The sequence below is a fragment of the Vigna umbellata genome, chromosome 7 (genome assembly GCF_029865625.1).
Source record: "Vigna umbellata cultivar VRB3 chromosome 7, Vumbellata_1.0, whole genome shotgun sequence".
Lineage (NCBI taxonomy): Eukaryota > Viridiplantae > Streptophyta > Magnoliopsida > Fabales > Fabaceae > Vigna > Vigna umbellata.
In genome coordinates this window covers 37,446,154-37,470,493 of record NC_142171.1, presented here as the reverse complement: position 1 = coordinate 37,470,493, position 24,340 = coordinate 37,446,154, and the positions used below count along the sequence as shown (strand labels likewise).

Sequence of the window (24,340 nt, the reverse complement as noted above, 5' to 3'; positions counted from 1 at the left end):
ACTCACACTGAACCTATAGACATACATTGCACATAAGCAACAATTAAGTTTTTGTTACAATTCATATAAATACAGACAACATAACTTAGAAAAAAAAAAAAACTACCAGAGCATGGTTGGTTATTTGGCTTCTATTTTGCACCTGAAATGCAGAGAAGTTACTAAAGAAAAACAGCAAATCATCTAAAGCTCAACTACAACATCAAAGTTTTTTAAATGTCTAAACCAACTAACACTGAAAAAGGATAGTTAACAATCCTTAAATTACATAGACAAATTTTCATTAGCAAGGTAAATAATTAAACAGTACCTCTCTAGGGCCATAGACAGCAGCAATAACTTTTGTATTACCCATCTCAAACATGGCAGAACTGTTTTCAAAATAAAAAAACTTTATGGTCAAATGCTTCAAATGATATCACAACTTAATTTTCTAAAAAGCTAAAATTCATTTACCCATCTGCTTTGGATACAGCACCAATTTCTGCACGAATTTGTCGCATCTACAATATACCATAAAGAGAGGAGAAAAAGTTAAAGGCAAAAGATCAGTAGAGAAAGAAATATAAAATCATAGATTTAGATCCTCTGCAGTGAAGGAATAACACTTTAGAGGATAAACTGCAGTAATAGTCATTGAGATTTTAATAACTTCATAGTTTCTTATACATGTACATATATTTTATCACACTCTTAAATACTAAATTTTTAATAAATAGTAATAACTTCACCTTATCCTCTAAAGTGCATCTCCTCATTTTAAATAGTCGAATCCCAAAATCATGTCCAAATCACAGCTGTTAAATAGGACTGAATTCCATAGGCCAGACCTTAAAATGCTGCTTTCAATTAGCTCATTTTGTCATAGGACCAAGTTCATATATCTCACTAAAAAAGGTTGGTTAGACATCCTTAGGGTTAGAACCCTCCATTTTCTTACTTTTATCATTTGGCAAACTACAACATTTGTAGCTTTTAAGTGATAGGTTTTAATGTTTATCAGAACTAAGGTTATTGACTGCTTCTAATCTGTTTATATGTTTTTTTGCAGTTCAAAATGTGCCCTTACACATTTCCATTACCCATGGCATGGCTCATCTATGTATAACCCATATGCAGAACTATCTGCAGATCTTATATATACTAATTAACATAAAGCTTCAGTAATTCATGACTATGTAAGAATTCATGTAGGATATTATTATTTATTAATACTCCGCATTTCATACGCTTCATGAGTATTCTTGAAAGATCTAAAGGAACCTTTTTTGGAATGAATATTAAGTGAAGAAAAAAGGAGGAAAAAAAAAAGCCCAAGAAAAAAATAATAGCTGTACCTCCATGGGTCTGCGACCATCCAGTCGAAGTCCTTCTGGGCTGACGTATTCCATCCTGTAACATCCCAAAATACAGTAATCACCATAAATCAGAATTAATTACAATTAACAGTAATCACAAACAGTCTTTGTATTAAATCAGATTCACAAAAGCCTAAACGGCATCAGTACAGGGAACGCTTATAAACGCATACAAAGGAAAATCCAAAACGGACGTTCTTATATGCACAAAACAACGTACGCAAAATAGGGGAATACATGATTAAGACGAACGGCCTTACAAAATACTTGGCCGAACGTTCTTTAAGCACTAACATTTACAATTCCTATTCTAACGAGCGCCTCTAAGGCTCGGCCTTCACTTCAACCTCTACCAGATTGGCTTCATCCAAATTTTCTTCTTCCAGCACTTGCTCAAGGGATGCACCACCATCTGCTCACATCCACAACGGATGATCATTGCATTTGGACAAGACGGATATACATGAACAGTAGACAACACAATGGAAATGCAAGGGTAAGCTTATAATATTTAATTTATACAATCCACACATACAGTTACATTTCAAAACACACATACAGCATGTGATTCATCAAATAATAATCATAGAAAAATGTAACATAAGACAGACCGTCCGGACTGTATGAACCATGTAGTTACAAGCGTCCTTGCACCCGAGTGGTGTAGTAACTGATCAAATCTCCCAGCTGCCACTCGAGGTTAACCCTATCTGCCCGAAGTACTCAATGGACTAGGGTCTCCTGCCATTCCCACGCATGAATACCCCCTTCTACTTGAAGAGGCGTATCACGGAATATCAGGATGGACTGCGAGGCTTAACTTATCCAGGTTCATACTTTACCATTCAATATTTCATATTCAGCACATCTGAGACGTTCCTCCTTGGAACGCTCGTTAAAATCCACTTCCAATTATTCATCCAAAATATCATTCGCCCATAATAACCAGTTCTCTTTATTCACATTTTCATTCAGTGTTCCATTCTCTTAACATTAACAACATGCATCCTTTAATCAATTAAAACGAAAGTATTCCAGTTTGTTTGACCACACGTTTCTGAACAAAAGAAACAAACTCTTTTCCATTTACGGACGTTAAGAAAACCTAACATATTTAAATGAAATTGAATTTAGAAGATCAGTATAATACTTAGAAGATTTGGAGTACAAGAACTTTATGTTGAATAAAGAGGATAAATACCTTACAAAATGACTTGGATAAATAATCAGAGTAATTGTAAATCAGAAAACAACACTTACTGTCAATGACCGAACGTTCCATAAATAACCGTGGACGAACGCCAGATACGTTCGCTCAGAATTCAATAATAAGGACGAGCGTTCAGTTATAAAACCGAACCCTACTTGGACGAACGCTGGGTCAATGACCGAGCACAAATCAGAACGAACACTTCGGTATAAGACCGAGCGCCAATTGGGACGAACGTTCAATATAAGGCCGAACGCTCTGTAGAACGAACGTTCGACACAAGGTCGAACGACATTAAGGACGAACGCTCGACTTAAGGCAGAACGTCATTGAGGACGAACGCTCGACTTAAGGCCGAACGTCATTGAGGACGAACGCTCGACTTAAGGCCGAACGTCACGTATTTATAAAGTTTCAAATATTTATCTATACTGAGCTGAACCGAACGCTCATTCACTAATAATGGGGACGCTCGTTCTCGAGCAGAATTCTTTCCAAATGAAAGAATTCCAATCTAAGTTATTTAATGAAAACCGAACGGTCTAAGACCGTACAGTGACGAGCGTCATTTAGCAAAGGGAATGATTTAAAATTTCAGATTTCACAAACTTAACAGAATTTCCCAGATTTCCATCTTATAAACCTTATAACTTTCATTCCAGATTTAATTCACCTTCAACTTCACCATCATACAGATTTCAACATTTTAATAATTCCAACTATACAATAATCATATTCCATTCATACATAATCAAATCAATCATGCATTTAAATCAAGATCAACAACATATAATACATACGAGCAGTGTTCGTTCACAACAGATCATTCCAACCAGAATTCATATCAGTAAATTTCCATAGCAGCTCAAACTTCAGAGGTATCATACATGCAAATCAGAATATAGAACATACAGTATAAATTAAACATATAAGCTTCCCTTACCCGGATTGGATTTCAAGCTTGTCCTAGATAGAAAATGGCTTTGTCCAACTACGCTTTTCTTACGTTCTTGACTCTTCCAAAATAAAATCTAACCACGGAATGCAGATCACTTAGAATACATGTTTGCATGCAACCAAAACCCTATTTTTTTCCAGAATCCTAAGGATGAGCTACGGAATGAAACTTACCAGTTTCAGTTCTTGAAGCTGTTCGGTCCAGTGAATAGCTCTCAATGCAGTGGACGTTTCTACGGTGCTGGAAATGGAATCGGAGGAGAAACGTGAGAATTACAGTAGAGAGAAGTTTAGGGTTTCTAGAGAGAAGTTGGAGAAAATGAAAGGTTGTTTTTCTGAGGAAGAAGATGACTGGTGCAGGTGAGCGGAAAGGTTTTCGAAAATTACTTTTGTTCCTTCAAATTCCAGACGAGTGAGCGTCTCATTTTCGGACACCTGCAACCCCCATTCTGATTTCAGAAACTTCCAACGTGACAAGTGGCATGCTTGCATGCAGAGTTTAGTGCGTTTTAATGCACTGAGTGTGTAACGTGGTGCGTGTTTCAGAGAATGATGAGCGTGGTTCTTCGTGCACGTCAGAGAGGGATAGGATCAGTTTAGGGAGTGGGTTTTAATGGCTGGGAATGAGGTGGCAAGCATTAATGGTGAGATGTCAGGATTAATTTAGGCTAATTATTAAGGGTTTCACATTCTCCCTAACTACAAAAATTTTCGTCCTCGAAAATTTAGAACTTACCAGTGAATAAGTGTGGATACAAGTCCCTCATTGCACTCTCCACTTCCCACGTTGAATCTCCAGTCTTAGCGTCCCACACTATCTTCACCAAATTTAACTCTTTCACCATCATAACCGAGACATGCACTGCCTTCCTGCTTAGAGCGTCTGCCACTACATTGGCCTTCCCAGGATGATATAGCAATTCAAACTCATAGTCTTTCAAGAATTCTAGCCAACGCCTCTGCCTCATGTTCAATTCCTTCTGATCAAATAAATATTTGAGGCTCTTGTGATCACTGAAGACTTGGAAGGTGGATCCGTATAGATAATGCCTCCAAATCTTCAATGCGAACACAACAGCTGCCAATTCCAAGTCGTGTGTGGGGTAGTTACGCTCATGAACCTTCAATTGACGAGACGCGTACGCTACTGCTCGTCTCTCTTGCATGAGCACACAGCCCAACCCTTGATGAGAAGCGTCACAGTATACTTCAAAGGGTCTGGACGTGTCCGGAATAATTAAAACTGGAGCGCTCGTCAACTTATTCTTCAACTCTTGGAAGCGTTCCTCACACAAGTCAGTCCACGCGAACGGTTTGTCCTTCCTTGTGAGCTGTGTCAGCGGTGCTACTATCTTAGAAAAACCTTCAATGAAGCGTCTATAGTAACCCGCAAGACCAACAAAACTCCTCACTTCCGTGACCGAACGCGGGCTCTTCCATTCTAACACTGCTCTCACCTTAGAAGGATCCACTGAAATACCTTCAGCCGAGACCACATGGCCCAAAAACTGCACCTCCTTCATCCAAAATTCACACTTGGACAGTTTTGCATACAACTCCTTTTCTCTCAACACGCTCAGCACTGCCCTCAAGTGTTCTTCATGCTCGGCTTGTGTCTTGGAGTAGATGAGAATGTCATCTATAAAAACGACCACGAACTTGTCCAAGTATGGCCGGAAAATGCGGTTCATATAATCCATGAACACTGCAGGAGCGTTCGTGACTCCAAATGGCATCACTACATACTCGTAGTGTCCATAACGCGACCTAAAAGCAGTCTTCTGGATGTCATCCTCCTTCACCCTGATTTGATGATATCCCGAACGCAGATCAATCTTGGAGAACACCGTTGCCCCATGTAGTTGATCCAACAAGTCATCAATCCTTGGCAACGGGTACTTGTTCTTGATGGTCAGCTTGTTTAATTGCCTGTAGTCTATACATAACCGAGAGCTGCCATCCTTCTTCTTCACTAAGAGCACAGGCGCTCCCCAGGGCGATACGCTCGGCCTTATGAATTGCTTCTCCATCAGTTCTTCAATTTGCTTTTTGAGTTCAACCAACTCTGCAGGCGCCATCCGATATGGTTGAACTGAGATAGGTGCTGCCGTGGTCACCAAGTCAATGGTGAATTCAATTTCACGCACAGGAGGCAGTCCAGGGATCTCTTCTGGAAAGACATCTTGGAATTCGTCCACAACCGTTCGTCCTTTAGTGCACTTAATGGACGAACGCTCAAAATTCTCATCCGCACTCTCTCGGTCTTCATGCGTCATGATCAAGTAACAAGCCGCGCCTTCCATAATGTCTTCTTTCAATTTACCGAGCGTCACACCCAACTCCTCTTCATATTCTTCAGGAAAAATTAACTTCTTAGCTCCACAATCTATGAGAATGCGATTGGTATTTAGCCAATCCATTCCCAGAATTACCTCTAAGTCTTTGAGAGGCAAACAGATAAGATTCACCTTGTACCTACGTCCTTCTACCTCAACAGGACATCTCACACACATGGTAGACGTCCTCACTTCACCCGCAGCTGGTGTTGACACCACCAGATCAAAGTGCATCTCGCTCTCAGCTATGCCCAACTTATCAACGCACGCCTTCGATATGAAGGAGTGTGTTGCCCCCGAATCAAACAACACACAACATTGCATTCCAAATAACAAGCACGTACTGGTGATAAGTGTACCTGAACTTGCTGCTTCTGCCCCAGTAATTGCATATACACGCCCAGTAGCTTGGGCTCGTCCACCCCTTCCTTGCTGATTTCTTCCTGCGTTCGGCGGCCTCATCACTGCACGTCCGCCCATATTACACTCATTTTCCAGATGGCCATTTCGCCTACACCGAGTGCAATATTTTACTCCAACCAGTTGAGGACATGACGAACGATAATGTGGCCCTCCACACTTGTAACATACCACACTACCTTGCTGTCCAGACTGTCCGGCAGGAACCAAAGCTTGAGATCCGCTCGCGTTGGCTGCTGGACGAGCGTAAGGGGATCCTCTCTGATTCACATTTCCCCTTGAGACAATCGGCCCCCTTACTGTTTGCTGTTTCTTGTACCGTTCTGCCTCTGCCAAATTCTTCTCTAACACCTTAGCTCTTTCCACCATAGCAGGGAACGTTCGGATACACAAGCTGGAAATTACAACCTTCAAATCACTGCGCAAACCGTTCTCAAATTTTCTGCACTGCCACTCCTCACTAGTGGCCATTGTATTGAAACGAATCAAGTGTTTGAACTTGTTCGTATATTCAGAAACTGACATTCCTCCTTGGACCAGCTGTAAAAACTCAACCTCCTTTGCAAAACGGACGCTGTCAGGGAAGTACTCTTCATAAAATTTATTCCTGAAAACCTCCCAAGTAATCTGTTGTTGAGCGTCCGTCAAGATGGCCCTAGCGCTCGCCCACCAGTGGCTCGCCTCTCCAGTTAGCAAGTACTCTGTATACGCCAAGCGGTTTTCATCCGGACATCTCTTGGCGTTGAAAATTCTTTCCATATCCCTCAGCCACTGATCAGCTTCGTCCGGTAGACCCTTCCCACTAAACTTGGCAGGGTGATGCTGAAGGAAACTCTCCAGACTCCATTCAGCGTTCGGTTGAACAGCGTTTGAAGAAGATGCTCCAGGCGCACCTCTAGTTGCAGCCAAGATCTCCATCAACTGCCTTTGCGTGTTTTCAGAGTTGACACGCGAGGCCTCCAAACCTTGCATAGCAGCTTGGTTTTGCTGCATCAGGGTGGCGTTCTGCTCCAGCAACGTTGTGTTCTGTTGATGCAGCCTTTCAACCACAGTTTCCAACAACCTAGTGTTGCTGGACGTATCAGACTCACTCGGTTGGGGAGGAGGAGGAAGTCTAGGCGCCATTAGTTCTCTGGATCAGAGAAGAACGAGCGTTAGTAAAGTTCAAGAGTTAAAACAATAACTCATTAACACATAATAAGCACACAGCAAAAACGTAGTGCACTCATAACCTACAGTGTTCCTTAAAAGAACAAAACTGCTCTGATACCACTAATGTAACATCCCAAAATACAGTAATCACCATAAATCAGAATTAATTACAATTAACAGTAATCACAAACAGTCTTTGTATTAAATCAGATTCATAAAAGCCTAAACGGCATCAGTACAGGGAACGCTTATAAACGCATACAAAGGAAAATCCAAAACGGACGTTCTTATATGCACAAAACAACGTACGCAAAATAGGGGAATACATGATTAAGACGAACGGCCTTACAAAATACTTGGCCGAACGTTCTTTAAGCACTAACATTTACAATTCCTATTCTAACGAGCGCCTCTAAGGCTCGGCCTTCACTTCAACCTCTACCAGATTGGCTTCATCCAAATTTTCTTCTTCCAGCACTTGCTCAAGGGATGCACCACCATCTGCTCACATCCACAACGGATGATCATTGCATTTGGACAAGACGGATATACATGAACAGTAGACAACACAATGGAAATGCAAGGGTAAGCTTATAATATTTAATTTATACAATCCACACATACAGTTACATTTCAAAACACACATACAGCATGTGATTCATCAAATAATAATCATAGAAAAATGTAACATAAGACAGACCGTCCGGACTGTATGAACCATGTAGTTACAAGCGTCCTTGCACCCGAGTGGTGTAGTAACTGATCAAATCTCCCAGCTGCCACTCGAGGTTAACCCTATCTGCCCGAAGTACTCAATGGACTAGGGTCTCCTGCCATTCCCACGCATGAATACCCCCTTCTACTTGAAGAGGCGTATCACGGAATATCAGGATGGACTGCGAGGCTTAACTTATCCAGGTTCATACTTTACCATTCAATATTTCATATTCAGCACATCTGAGACGTTCCTCCTTGGAACGCTCGTTAAAATCCACTTCCAATTATTCATCCAAAATATCATTCGCCCATAATAACCAGTTCTCTTTATTCACATTTTCATTCAGTGTTCCATTCTCTTAACATTAACAACATGCATCCTTTAATCAATTAAAACGAAAGTATTCCAGTTTGTTTGACCACACGTTTCTGAACAAAAGAAACAAACTCTTTTCCATTTACGGACGTTAAGAAAACCTAACATATTTAAATGAAATTGAATTTAGAAGATCAGTATAATACTTAGAAGATTTGGAGTACAAGAACTTTATGTTGAATAAAGAGGATAAATACCTTACAAAATGACTTGGATAAATAATCAGAGTAATTGTAAATCAGAAAACAACACTTACTGTCAATGACCGAACGTTCCATAAATAACCGTGGACGAACGCCAGATACGTTCGCTCAGAATTCAATAATAAGGACGAGCGTTCAGTTATAAAACCGAACCCTACTTGGACGAACGCTGGGTCAATGACCGAGCACAAATCAGAACGAACACTTCGGTATAAGACCGAGCGCCAATTGGGACGAACGTTCAATATAAGGCCAAACGCTCTGTAGAACGAACGTTCGACACAAGGTCGAACGACATTAAGGACGAACGCTCGACTTAAGGCAGAACGTCATTGAGGACGAACGCTCGACTTAAGGCCGAACGTCATTGAGGACGAACGCTCGACTTAAGGCCGAACGTCACGTATTTATAAAGTTTCAAATATTTATCTATACTGAGCTGAACCGAACGCTCATTCACTAATAATGGGGACGCTCGTTCTCGAGCAGAATTCTTTCCAAATGAAAGAATTCCAATCTAAGTTATTTAATGAAAACCGAACGGTCTAAGACCGTACAGTGACGAGCGTCATTTAGCAAAGGGAATGATTTAAAATTTCAGATTTCACAAACTTAACAGAATTTCCCAGATTTCCATCTTATAAACCTTATAACTTTCATTCCAAATTTAATTCACCTTCAACTTCACCATCATACAGATTTCAACATTTTAATAATTCCAACTATACAATAATCATATTCCATTCATACATAATCAAATCAATCATGCATTTAAATCAAGATCAACAACATATAATACATACGAGCAGTGTTCGTTCACAACAGATCATTCCAACCAGAATTCATATCAGTAAATTTCCATAGCAGCTCAAACTTCAGAGGTATCATACATGCAAATCAGAATATAGAACATACAGTATAAATTAAACATATAAGCTTCCCTTACCCGGATTGGATTTCAAGCTTGTCCTAGATAGAAAATGGCTTTGTCCAACTACGCTTTTCTTACGTTCTTGACTCTTCCAAAATAAAATCTAACCACGGAATGCAGATCACTTAGAATACATGTTTGCATGCAACCAAAACCCTATTTTTTTCCAGAATCCTAAGGATGAGCTACGGAATGAAACTTACCAGTTTCAGTTCTTGAAGCTGTTCGGTCCAGTGAATAGCTCTCAATGCAGTGGACGTTTCTACGGTGCTGGAAATGGAATCGGAGGAGAAACGTGAGAATTACAGTAGAGAGAAGTTTAGGGTTTCTAGAGAGAAGTTGGAGAAAATGAAAGGTTGTTTTTCTGAGGAAGAAGATGACTGATGCAGGTGAGCGGAAAGGTTTTCGAAAATTACTTTTGTTCCTTCAAATTCCAGACGAGTGAGCGTCTCATTTTCGGACACCTGCAACCCCCATTCTGATTTCAGAAACTTCCAACGTGACAAGTGGCATGCTTGCATGCAGAGTTTAGTGCGTTTTAATGCACTGAGTGTGTAACGTGGTGCGTGTTTCAGAGAATGATGAGCGTGGTTCTTCGTGCACGTCAGAGAGGGATAGGATCAGTTTAGGGAGTGGGTTTTAATGGCTGGGAATGAGGTGGCAAGCATTAATGGTGAGATGTCAGGATTAATTTAGGCTAATTATTAAGGGTTTCACACATCCTCAGGTCAATCTATGGCAGAGACAAAAAGGAGACAAAGATGAGACATAAGCAGCTGGATTTTGTTTTATTTTGCTTTATATTCTTGGCTTCCAAAAAAAAATGATATTTTCTACTAAAGTTATTGAAACAAAATGGTGAGATTTTGCAGAATCTGAGCCATTTAAAAGTTTGTGTTGGCTCAAGTAGTTTGTGGGTCATGCAGTGAGATGAGTGAGAGGGCAGTTCGAATTAATAACACTGCTCAATTGAAAACATACCGAACAAACTCCAGTTGCTCTGTAAAGATTAGGATGAAAACAAGGTTACAAAAAATCAAGCAATCTGAACTTTGAATGAATATCATATAGACAACAACAAACATTTACCCAATAAGTGGGGCACTAGGTAAATAATATTGCAGAAATAAATATTAGAAATCAGCAAACAACAAAATAACAACGCATTTGAAGAAAATAAATCTGGTCGTGTCCCTACCCTTTTAAACGTTTAAGTTTGCTCTTAATCTTACTGCAAGCAAAGAAAAAGAGGAAAGTACACCACGGACAGAAAGATATTGTAAAGGGGTGGTTCTCGAAGCAAATTCAATCTGCATACTGTTATTATTTTTATTTTATTCTAGCACTCCCCGAATTTCAACAAATTTCTAAAGGAGAATGAGCAGGCTTTTAGTTTAATAGTTACAGAAGAAAGATTTGGGTCAATTATATATGAGAAGGACAGTGTTCCCTTCCCACTTAATAAACTAATAACACAGAGCAATGATTTTAGTGACTCGGTTATGCTATAGATCAATTTTATGGTTGAGTGGTATGCAAGTTCAAGGTGCAGGATTTTTAAGAAGAGCTTTTGTGAGATCGATACAAAGGGCAAGGAAGGGTTATAAGTTTGATTGAGAGAACGATATAGTATAGGAGTAATTGGTTATCAAGATGTTCAATGTTTGAAGCTTATACAAAGCTGTCGTAAACTCCATTTTTCTTGGTTGTAAATGTTGAATTGATTAAATTAGAAAAGCATAGAAACTTTTACGAGTTTAACAGAAAATAGGGATTGGGTGGTGAGTGGTGACACTGCAAGGCACTACACATGACAACGCAAACATTGAAAGGGTTTGAACTTTGATGACCAGAGAGAGAGAAAAGGAAAAGTACCTGACTGACGGCGAGATTTGACGGTGGCTGTTACGCTCTGTGTGGCGACGGCGAGAACGGAAGTTGGTCCGCGCACTGCAAACGAGCCTAGTCTAGGCAGGGTTCCGCTGTTCGGTGTTTAAATAGGTCACTAAATAGGTTTAATAGGTCACTTGTTTAAACCTGTTCTGATAGCAATGTTGAGCGTTCGGCCTTGAGTAGTATTCTTAGGTTCCAAGCGTTGCGCGTTCGTCCAAGTATTGAATTTAGTACTGGTGTTCGATGGTTTAGCGTTCGGCCTGATAGTGTAGGATTTGATAACGTTCGTCCAACAGCGTTCGGCCTGTTGATTGATAACGAACGTACGTCCAAATAGTGTTCGGCCTAGTGGTTGGAAGGTAGTGTTCGTTCAGTAACGTTCGTCCACTGTGCTCGGTGAACAGTGCTCGTCCAAATAGTATTCTGCAAATGTTTGATTTTAAATTCATTTTCTCTTGAATTGAATTACGTGCAAGGTTTGGAAAATATATATTGTGAAGTGATTTATGTGAATGTATGAGGTGTGTTGGATTTACTGTGATAAAATGGATATGTAGTGATTCGGGAGTAACAATATGATTCATGGACGTAATTCCATGATCCTCATGAGAGGATACATGGTGGTGGATGTAATTCCATGATCCTCAAGGAGAGGATACATGGTGGTGATTTAGGGTGTACAGAATGATTTCATGGTAGCTCAGTCTTGGGGGTTTTCCTGACGCTCCAATGGTCTTTCATTCTCAAGTAGAGAGGATTGATCCATGTGGTGAGGAGTAGCAGGAGGTCCTAGTCTTGGAGGCTTCCAGTATGCTCCAGGGCACGGAACGGACTAACCTCGTGAGGGTGGTAGGGTGGAACCCATTGGCAATGGCTTTGCAAAGCAGTAGAGGCCACCACGAGTGCATAACCCGCCATAGCTCGGTAATCATTCTGGTGAGTGCTCGTGTGAGTGTTCGTGCGATCGTGATTCTTAAATAGCAGTATAGTTGACGAGTCTTGAAACACAGGATAATAGTTCACATCTGGCAGCAAAAACTTCATGAGCAACAGGAATCAGATTCTTAACCAGCATGCCATTTTCAGGAGGTTGTAATATAGTCTCATGCACCTTTTGTCTCTCCTTTTTCTTTAGTATAGCTTCTCGCTTAAGCTCGTTAAAACTTGTCACTAGCGGTTTCCGCTCAAACTTGTTGAGCTTTTTTGGCATCTCATTGCAAGTCGACAGAGTGGAGTACCAAAGACAAAAATGTCCATGTATACCTCTGAGTTTTGAAAATCGAACAAGTTTAACTCTCTCAAGGAGATCACTAAGAGTTTGAACATGTCTTGGCAGCATCACTGCTCATTACAAGAGGATACCTACATACATGGACAAATTTATATATACTTTAAGCAAACTAAAAATTTGTGGCAATTATTTATTTTATGTTTTTATAAGTAAAATCCAATTCGTTGAAAAAACATGCATTATGATTTAATGTCTTCATGTTGGCTTTCCAACAAAACAGAAGGTTGTTAAATCCAAACTTTATGGCCGAAGTTACACATGTAACAGAATCATGACTAAAGCTAGGAAAAAACACCCACACAAATATGAGCTTCAGCAGTTAACTTCATACACATAACCTACTTAGATTATGAAAATTGTAAATTCAATCAACAAGCAATTATTATTCACATGCTTGGATCGAAACCATTTAATCATGCAGCTTTTGGGACAACCAACATTCTCTTATAAGTTTTAAGTTCTGTCTTTTTGTGAATGACTGTAATATCAGCTACCGAACTACTATTATACTCTGACGGTTCTCTTTATTGGAATGTGGACGCCAAAGTTATATGATTGTGGTTATTATATATTTGGGATGCCACACAAGCCATCTGTTGATTCTGCTCTGGAGATGAGAAATCACGTTAAGAAGTTTCAAGGTAAAAGAAATGGAAGCAAATATCAACATTCTGGAGAACCGAAAGAATGATTTAGAGGAGCAACAAAATATATTGAAGAAAAGGATTTCTGACATAAGTCTAAGCCTTGAAATAATGAAAAAAGAGATGGCGACAAGAAAAAGAAGGGTATGTCGAATTGGATATGGACGGAGAACTTGAATATCCAGAATAAATTTTTCTAGCCTTTGTTATTGCCAGTGTTTTTAGTTTTTAGTGAGTTTAGCATAATCATGAGATACTCATTTTGTTTTGAATTCATTTTACAGATATTAAAGTTCACTGGCACTGTTAATGAATTCATTTATGAAAATTTTTGTTTAAATGGATGAGATTTCACCAGCCATTTACTATCAGTTTTTAGTAAAACGTTGTTCCCTGTTATTTATAATTTTAAAAGTTCAATACAATATTCATTACTATATTTTGAAAATTATAAAATATAATCTTTAATTATTTTACACATTTATCATGAAATTGCCACAAAAGACGAATAATAAGAGATGGAGAAATTTATTTATTTAATTAGAGGGGTAAATGGTATAATATGAAATCAGATAATGATTTTAATAGTAATGAGAACATTAATTGTACTTCTCATTTACTATATCAACCATAAAAGACACTCAAAAAGGAACAAAGGTCATGGCATACATGCGCACACACATATCCTTAATGAACTAATCAAAAGCACTATCAGACCTGCAGTTAACATAAATTCAAAATCTCTTATTTACAAATCAATTGATGCCCTTTAAAAAAAGTACAAACACATTCGTTTTTACAATAGAGCAACAAATTAGAAACAAGGCCGACATTTCCCAATATCTCAGCTAATGATCCAAAACGGTAATGGGCAAATCAAAAACAACATATGTTCCATAAGTATAGCCAACCTTCAACATAAATTGAGCCATGGCAAGAAATATTTTCAACACTGGCAGAACTTTTCCATGAATCTTTCCATTTCATATAACCAGGCACAAAGACCATAATTTATTTAATACTTCAAAAAAGAAACAATACTTGGATAGATAAAACTTACTCGTTTCAAAAAGGAAATTGTCATGCAAAGTCTCTATGGCTTTATCATTATCATGCTCATCTTTAACATAAAAATGCTTAGTTGAGCCATTCCAAGATAATCCACTTAATCCATTAAATATGTCATGAATCTTTTGCCATTTATCCTTCTACACCTTTTGTCTATTTTTTATATTATTTTTGTTTAACCCAACTAAATTAGATTAGTGTAGGTGGTCGAGAATGTTATTGTATGCTAGCGACATCCAATTGTCATCCACCCCATTACCCAATCGAGCTTTGTCACCAAATTGTCACCCTTGCTTCTTTGTTGTGTGCTGCTTGTGTATGCTTTCCTTTGCGATGATCATCCATTTGGATGGAGCAGATGTTGTTGAGGAGGTTCCCTTGGAGCAAGAGTTGGAGGATGCTGATGATGCAGTATAATATTTTTAGGATTTCTAAATTTAAGTTGGTGTTATTTTGAAATACTCTAAACTGATTAAGTTTTAAGTTCTGTCCTTTTGTGGATGATTGTAATATCAGCTACTGAACTACTATTCTACTATGACTGTTCTTTTATTGGAATGTGGACGCGTAAGTTATATGATTGTGGTTATTATATATTTGGATGCACACAAGTGGTATCAGAGCCTAGCCTCTCCCAGTACGATGTGGTTCGAGGACGAACCAAGCGGAAGTTGATGGGCATGTGACACCCGGGCACTGACGAGGGCGGGGAGTGATCGCCGGTGCAAGAGGCACGAAGTGCAAGGGGCACTGACAAGGAGCGGCTCCTGGCAGACTTCTAGTGGAAGGGACACATGGATGAATCGAACATACACCGGAATGAGAGGGATCTAAAGACTGTATAAGTATGAGACTATACAGTTGAAGGATAGCTGAAAGGAATTGATTTGGCTACTCATATCACCAAAATGCATTTGCTTTTCGGTAGCCTAACCCATAAGAACTCCATGGTTAAGCGTGCTTAGCCTACAGTAATTTAGGGATGGGTGTGTGGGGGCTTGGAAGTGTTTCAACAGCTCAAGTGATGCTTCAAGCAAGTTTATGTCATCAATTTGAAGTTGTGCAACCACTTACACAGCCAAGAAACAAATTGCAATGAAAAATCACTGGTTCACTTCCATTTAAATCAAATTTTGATGGTTTAAAAGGTGATTCTGCATATAGGCTGAAAAATGACCAAAGGATCAGTGCAAACAACTTTGAAATGGCAATTTAAACTTGCTCAAACGTTGGAAATGCACAAAGACAGCAAGATTCAACAAATCACTCTTGTTATAGTCAAATATGCAGCAAAATGCACCAAAAACAGCACCACAAATCAGATTTGAGAGAATGAAAAAGAGGATAACAGCAACCAGGACTCTAGGAAGGCCTAATGCACTAGAGCTAACTGAAGATAATCAGCTAGAAGATTATAAGCACCTAAGACACAGTCAAAGAAAGCAATCACGGTGAAAAAGCTTGATGGAAACAGATTTTTAGGCATGTTTCTGGTAAAAAACAAGTTGCTGAAACAGATTTTTCTGAACTAATTTTGCTCATGATTGAGACTCTCTTCAAGAGGATCAGTCATATGTGGATGTTTTGAAAAGTTCAGAATAGATCAAGCACTTGTGCTGTGATTTTTATACTATCGTTAGGGAAGGGATGTGCTAGGAATTCGTTTCTAACAAATTTGATTAGGACTACACTAGCCACTACCTTGTCATGTGCTAACTTCTATATCATCACTTTTCTTTTCAGATGTTGAGGTACAAACATTCCCAAGCCTTCATATCAAAATATTCATGAAAGAATAGTAATGATAGAGAAAGGATCACACAATCCTTTTATACTGGTTCACTCTCAATTTTTGAAAGCTACACCCAGTCTCTTTGCATTAATCTCCTCTGTTTTTTAAGTTGTCAAACTTTAATATCTAACCTAACTTTCACTGCTGTATTGTAAATAGGTAGAGATTTCTTTAAGCTTTTTTTAGCATTGGTTACTAACTTCATATTAAACATTTCTCCTCCTTTTGGTTATGGGAGAAACCAATACAATCTTAAAGATTTGTAACTTTTGTTTTTTGCTTGTTTCAAAGACTTGTTATCCTCTTCTTTATATGTAACAAAATGTAAACGATTTCTATTACAAATGATGGATGGTCAGAACATTATAACAATTTATGCTTAAGTTTTGATATTTTAAATATACAACCATCATTAACCTTGCAATAATCAATAATGATAAATAATTCTGTTCTGATCAACCAATATTGTGTAGAATGCTTGATGGTGTCACTTGATCATGAAAGGATCAACCTGTTGTGCTGTTCCATTGCATTTCAATTGGCAATATTTTATTGTTCATTGCTAGGTTTCTTGCAAAAAGTATTGGAAAAGAAGCAGGAACTTGAATCTTTGGAATCAAAAGCAAAATCCTTAAGTGAATTCTTACAGAGTCACTGCAAGATGGAAGGAGACCAAAGCTTTACTGACACTGTGAAAGCTGTTTCTGGTTATTTGAGGAAGAGAATGCCTTGCAAGTCTATACGCCAGAATTTGAAGGTCTTGTGACTTTAAATATAGTTCTGTCCTCATACCAGTTATAATATATATATATATATATATATATATATATATATATATATATTTAATAATGCTAAACATCCTTTTTCTTCTATTTTTTTCTTTCCCAGTTGTGGGAAATTGAAGATTTTGAGCGCAAGGATGTCTGTCACAATGTTTGTCTCAACTATTGTGGTTATGTAACCCAAAGTTTAGTCAATTTTGCTCCACTTCTTTTTGTGGTTGAAGCTGAAGTGTATCTTTTATGATATGACTAAATATGAAAGTTCCAACTATTTTGAGGGGATGCAGGGTCACTGTAAATACTGGTCAATCTAGCATAATAACATCAAGTAGTTTGAATGATGTGAATATTGGGAAGGTAATTTAATTAACAATTATTCTCTTTTATTACAAGATTCAACACATGTATCCTACACTAATATCAACACATGCTCATAAAATTTCTCATCAAAAACCACTTATGATCTGCCCAAAACAGCTAGCATAATTCCACAAATAAACCACGAAGGACACCAAAAAATTATAAGCATCACAATCATGGGCATTCACTCATGGATATCAAGCATTCAAACACATAAACCAGTGACCAAAATCAGCTCCATCTTAACAAAACTTCAACTTCCCCATTTTAAACGCAATTAAAACCCAAAATAAAGCAAGCCAAACACAAGAGCACGAACTTCACCTACCTGGAAATGATGAACTCTTGGACACTTCAGTGCAGCCCTTCAGCAATGACACGCCTCAGACCCTGATCGAAGCCCCAAAACCTTGTAAATTAATGGAAAAATGACATTAGCAAAACCTAACAGGAACAAATATTAATCATCAAAAGCACCCTGTTACCCAGCAAAAGGGGCTAAACACATTCAGGTTCGATTAGAAACCTACTTACCTCAACGACAGGGGAAGAAAGACAATCCAAAACCTCTACCAAGAGGATTTAGACAAGCTCGCTCACACGCACAAACCACACTCCAGCAAGAACCCTCCAAGAACAACCCTCCAACCCTCGAACAACAATCCTGCAAGAAGAACACACACGTCACAGCAAGTGGAAACTCACCGTTTAACTGCGAAGCCAAGCGCTGAACCTACCTTTACGATGGACGAACTCCGATGGCGATTGCGACACACCCAATCACGGACACGCGATTTCGACACAGCCAATCACCAATACGGTGGCTGACGGTCACGCTAGCTGATGGAGAGGGCCTCTGCTGGTGAAATGCTGGTGAAATGTTGGTGAACGAAGGGGGAATGCTGGTGAGGAATCGAACTCTCGAAGAAAGAAAGAGAATGTGTTTGGCTCGAAAAATGAAAAACTCCCTTATTTGAATGATTAAAGACTCTTTACCTAAATCTATCTTTAGATTTCTTTATTCATTTATTGGATTAGGAGATATTAAATTTCTTTCAGTAGAAGATAATGAAACATTTCCACTTCAACAGATATGCTAGTGTAAATTTCTTAGTCTTTAATTATAAAAACAAGGCTTAATTACCTACTTAGTCCCCATGTTCGGAGGTAATTTGCTGTTTAGTACCCGGTTTTAAAAATGTAGGCATTTGATACCTATGTTTTGAAATTTGTATCAATTGAATCCTACCCACTTAACGCCGTTATAAATCTAACGTTTTTCTGACTGTGTATGTGATTTGTGGACGAGCGTTTGTGGACGAGCGACGAGGACGATCGTCCAGCGAAGAGGACGCTCGTCCAGCGAGGCAGAAGAGGACGCTCGTCCACAAATCACATACACAGTCAGAAAAAACGTTAGATTTATAACGGCGTTAAGTGGGTAGGATTCAATTGATACAAATTTCAAAACATAGGTATCAAATGCCTACATTTTTAAAACCGGGTACTAAACAGCAAATTACCTCCGAACATGGGGACTAAGTAGGTAATTAAGCCTAAAAACAAAATAAAATGTTAGCCAATTCAACCAAACCTAATTATATATATAATATTTAATTCATTTAATTTAAATTTAAAAATAATATATCTAATTTGATGTCAGAAAATACTAATATTTTATACCATCTATATCTATTGAGTAGTAATAGGGTGACACGCCTACATGTCACTTACACTCATTTGACACGGTCCACGTCAGCTTTTTTGAAAAAAAACTGCAAAGTGATGGAGGGTAAAAGTGGAAAAACACCTACTAGGGTTTGTTTTTTCAGAATCGAAATCCCCATTTGAGTTTTCTTAAGAAACTCGATTTCCACCACTGTCATATGGTTCTCAGTTTCATCTTTCAGACACCTTAGTCGTTTGTTGTGAACGTTATTGAGGCGCTTCATTGGTTTATTGTGGAGGCGTGTGCTTGGTGTATCGATTTCTGTCGTGCGTTTCGTCTTCGGATTTTACGGTACAGGTTTTTGATTTTTTATTTTCTGTCTTAGGCTGTGTAGTTTTTGTCGCAATGTAATTTTTTGCTACATCGGTTTATTGATGTGGGGTTGTGGGGGACCAATCTCTGATTTTTGGGTTGATGGGAGGTGGGGTTGGTTTGTTGGTGATGTGTTCTATGTTGGAGGTGGGGTTGGGGTTGCTTTGCTGGTAACGTGTTTTATGTAGGAGCTTTATGTGTGGTGCGACAGGAAGCAGAGTAGTAAAAAGGTTGAGACTTTTGAGTTTCATTTTGACCCTAGGGTGTAGGCGTGATACGGGGTCCATTTGGTTTAAAATTGGGGAGGTGGTTTTTTAGACTTTTGAGTTTGTTTTTGTCGCTATGCTGTTGACTGAGGTGGGTTTTTAAGACCCTTTATGCATGCATGAGTTGAGTAATGAGTTGCAGTAAGTGGTTATGTTGTTAATCCTATGTGGTTATTTGTAAATCTGGTTTTGTACTGCCGTAGAAGTTTTTTATATTCAATGAGACAATGAAAGCCTTAGAAACAATGAGACCCTTCACAACCTGCTAAGCCAGTGAGCTTGCAGGACAACCTTTTGTTTCCACTCCCAAACGAAATCAGATTGCAATATTCTCCCTGCAGTAGCTGGTTATCTTGTTAGTCGGATGTGGTTATTTGTAAATCGGTTTTTGTACATCTGTAACAGTTTTTATATACAATATCAATGTCCACATTTGAAAGTGCAATAAGTGGTGTTATGGTTAGTTATGCATGCATTAGTTAGATACATTGTATTTTTTGGTACAGTAAGTGGTCAATGTTAAAATTTTAATATCACGATTCCACTTTATGCATGCATTAGTTTGATACATTGTATTTAACCAATTTATTAATTTGAACATGTGACTGTCAACTGAGATACATAGTATTATACAATCAATTTTATTTTGTTTTGTTAAATTTTCAGAAGAACACTTCTAACACGCTTCCTAGGTTGAGCTTTTAAACGCGTGTACATGTCAGATTTTTCAGTAGGCATCTCTGCATGACCTAAAACATCACCACCATTTTCAATGAAACTTTTTCCAACAGCAGGTGTAACATCAAAAACATTCTCAGAATTCGACTTCTCCACACGATCACCTTCGATCTCTGACTCTTTCTTTGAATTTGACTTCCCAATAGATGATACTACTACCTCATAATGTTCCTGTGAACTACTGGTCCCAAATTCATGAACTAACATGTCACACTTTTTATTCCAATTTGAATTCGTAACATCATCAAACTGTTGCCGCTTTTGTGCAACAAACATTGCCAGGTTGTCAACCATTTTCTCCAGCTTGCCAATGGATGCCTCTTGGTCAACAATGATAGCAACCAAAGCTTCATTTTCTGCCACAATATCAGCCATAGATCGCCTTTGCAAGTTCTCCTTCAATCCAGCATTATGATGACCATCTAAGCCTTCTTTGACTATTTCAGTACACATCTCTTCATTGCTTACATATACCTCGGTAATCACCTATACAAAACAAAATAACCACAAAAAACATATTAAAATCAATACAAATTACAAAACATCCAATTGGTATAACACATTAATTTAATCTCACTTCATTACACAAAAAGGCTTTCTCAATTTCTGCTTCACCAACTTTAACATGTATCCAATGAAGGATTCTAGGTAAACAACTATTTGTTTTAGCCAACTTCTTCTGACCAAATAAAACATGTTCCATTGCCCAGATCTGTTACATACAAACTTAAATTTCAAAAAAATAACAATTGTAAGTTATAACACAATAACTTTTGTAACTAACATCAAAATATACCTGTAATGCAAATACACAACCAACCACATGACAGTGTGATCTGTTTTGTCTCTTTCCCACACACAATGCAGCATCACACAAACTAGAAACCAAATACTCATAAATAACACGCCCCCAGTTATATTTTCGAATACAGGATAAATCATCTAATAATTCAAATAAACCTAAGTGAACTTTTCCACCTCTATTTGGGAAGAAAAACTCACTCAACCCTAACAATAAATATAATCTACAAACATCACTTACTTCATCCCCTTTTATATGCTTTTGAATTTCTTCATAAACATTATGAACACTTACATCAACTGTGTCAAACAATCTCCTAGTATGACAATCAACTTCGTCTTTAAACAACTTAAACATCTCTCCATTAACCCTAACCCCTAAACCTAAACAAAGGTCTAACTTGGTGAATGGAATAAAGACAGACCTAACTTCAAACCCGCCCCTCCTCTCTGACCATCTACTACACAATTCTAAAAGTAGTGTCCTACTCATTTTGGCATCCACATCAATGGACAATAGCCATGCAAAAGGAGTTGTTTGTATCAATGTCTTTTGCACATATGTTAATAATGTGTTCACATGTGCCAAGTATTTTGTCCTGCATGAATGTCGTACATAAACCTATACATCAAAGTATACAATTGAATAAGTCAGACAAAGCATTTCACCAAATTAATTTTAAATACATAATAAATCATCATGTGTATTCAAACCTGTTTCTCCATAATGACTCTTCCAACTATCTCTATGGTTTGTACTGAATGTCCATAAAATAAACAAGTTAGACTTCAAGCCATAAAAGCTAGAAAATTAAAAATCTTGTCTGTCATTCATCAAATATCGTTTCAACCAACCAATTTATTAACCTAATTATATCAAACATTCTACAAAAAGACAGGATAAAAAATAAAATAGTGGTAATAATGATTGTGTGGATAGTAGGAAAGCATTAAATACTCTCTGGAAGGGAATACATACATTTGTCATAGGGTAATCATGCAATCTTCAAGTTCACGAACATTTCTCAAATCTAACTCCTGCATCAATTGTCATAGGGTAATACATGCAAAACAATTAATTTCGTAAGAGCTGATTCCACAAGGACACTAGAAACAGAAAAAATGGAGAAAGAAACTTTTGGTGTTAATCAAGCACTTAGCTCTATGAAAGAATAATCTATATTTAAATTCATAAATTAGATGAAACTATTCTCTACATAAAATCCAAGGAGTTAAAAATAACAGTGGGCAAAACACCATATACAGACCACAAACAACATAATCACGCAATATATCTAGAGGCAAAGAGGGCACAATGCACAATGCTAATACAACTGACCAAGAAAGGGCAACCTAGTACTGATACAAATAAAATATATGTGATGTATTCCAAAGCAAATTTATCACTGAGTAAAAAACATTGGATGCTGGTAAATAACATATAGAATACATAAATTAAAAATAATATGGTGCCAGAACCAAATCTATGAAAAATTCAGGACACCTTAAACTGATGTTCAACTCTCATGACAATATTTCCCTTTTTCTAACGCAAAAAAAATATCATCAAACAGAAAACAATGAAGGAACATAGAGGGAGCGAATGCAGCATGGAGAGGGAGTTTTCGGACTATACGAAAATGGGGAATCATTTGAATCAGTTCATGGGAAGTAGCTCCAGCATTGGCGCGAAGAGAGTTAGAAACGTTTGCGTTGCATTTCGTGCTGCTGCTGAGCAGAATAACCGTGCTGGGTGGGTGCCATTTTGCAAACTACCCTTTTTCCATTTCTTCTAATCATCTCACACTTTATCCATTTATTGCAATATTCCCTTTTGCAAATAACCAAAGCAAGCCCAAAAACACTAAGGACAGTAAATAATCCTACAGGTTTGCCCAATCGAGAATTCTATCTCTCACGACATTTCCCCCTTTAGTCTAGGGTATCCGAAAATAAACCAAAAATAAAAATAAAGATAGACAAATTATGAGAACAGAAGAAAGGAAGGAGAAACTCATACTTTATATTCTTCAAACGGTACAAAGGGGAGAAATTACAAAGGGGACAAACCTTCCGCGCTCCACATCGATCACGTCCGGTACGAACTTTGCCTTCGGCTTCACCTTCGCTGGTACAAACTTTTCCGATCACGTCCAACCTCCGGTGGCAGCAAAGGAGTTCTCCTTTTTTTTTCTCCCTCGATCTCTCTCGTTCTCTCGTTATCTCTCGTTATCTCTCGTTCTCTCTCAATCCTAACCCTAGCTCCAACTTTCGAAATTTCAAATCCCACACACGATCCTAACGCAGCAAGTGAAACGCAACGTTTCATTTACTTTTTTACAATCCAACTCAGCACCAGCCCATAAACTGAAATGACCAAGCTATCCTTCATGATGTTGACAATTATCGGGTCCCACCGCGTGTCAAATGAATGTAATTTGCTTTAACCGTGTCAAAGAATCATTTTTGATATCTATTAGAATAAAATCAACAAAACATATTTATAAATAAATTTGGCATCGATTAATTAGTTAAGTTATGAAATCATATATTATAAATGTTTTACAAAAGTAAAAGTTAAGGAATTTTCTCACATTTGCAAAACATTAATATAATTTTGATCATTTCTACAATATAAATACTACTTATATCACATATATGAGAAAATATGTAACACGCATTTACTCATAATTTTTTTTTAATCTTCAATTATATATTGTCTTTTAAGATATTTGTCTTTAAAAGATTGAGAGATTTTTCACTATACTTGATTGATATATTTTAGAAGAAAAATGTAAATAATTTTGTTTTATTCTATGTAATAAAAATGTTTTCTCTCTAAAATAACTTTTTACGTATTTCAATCCAAAATATTTTTATTATTTTCTTAAATTATAATTGAATTATATTTTTGTTATTATTTATTTCACTTTCCTAATCTTTATCTATATCTTTATCTTATTTTTATATAATTATTATTATTTATTTTGATTATTTTTTTAAT

The 24,340-nt window shown here is 37.7% G+C and overlaps 2 protein-coding genes and 1 long non-coding RNA gene across 3 annotated transcripts; all 3 read right to left on the bottom strand.

The window, feature by feature from the left end:
- Positions 1 to 3,381: 3,381 nt before the first annotated feature.
- Positions 3,382 to 7,040, bottom strand: LOC148195895 (uncharacterized). Its single transcript, XM_088095317.1, has 4 exons — positions 6,805 to 7,040; positions 6,453 to 6,675; positions 5,958 to 6,131; positions 3,382 to 3,438 (listed from the first exon to the last, which is right to left on the bottom strand). Exons 1-4 carry the CDS (start codon positions 7,038 to 7,040, stop codon positions 3,382 to 3,384), a joined length of 690 nt encoding a protein of 229 aa, XP_087951443.1.
- Positions 7,041 to 12,534: 5,494 nt separating this feature from the next.
- LOC148195894 (uncharacterized) lies at positions 12,535 to 18,453 on the bottom strand. The gene is made up of 4 exons (XR_015780548.1): positions 18,228 to 18,453; positions 18,025 to 18,154; positions 17,819 to 17,899; positions 12,535 to 12,915 (listed from the first exon to the last, which is right to left on the bottom strand). It is a non-coding gene; the product is annotated as an uncharacterized LOC148195894 (long non-coding RNA).
- Positions 18,454 to 20,328: 1,875 nt separating this feature from the next.
- On the bottom strand, positions 20,329 to 23,578 carry LOC148195893 (uncharacterized). The gene is made up of 6 exons (XM_088094828.1): positions 23,407 to 23,578; positions 22,316 to 22,374; positions 22,051 to 22,094; positions 21,332 to 21,958; positions 21,113 to 21,247; positions 20,329 to 21,021 (listed from the first exon to the last, which is right to left on the bottom strand). Exons 3-6 carry the CDS (start codon positions 22,060 to 22,062, stop codon positions 20,452 to 20,454), a joined length of 1,344 nt encoding a protein of 447 aa, XP_087950954.1. The 5' UTR covers positions 22,063 to 22,094; positions 22,316 to 22,374; positions 23,407 to 23,578; the 3' UTR covers positions 20,329 to 20,451.
- Between the last annotated feature and the right edge of the window lie 762 nt (positions 23,579 to 24,340).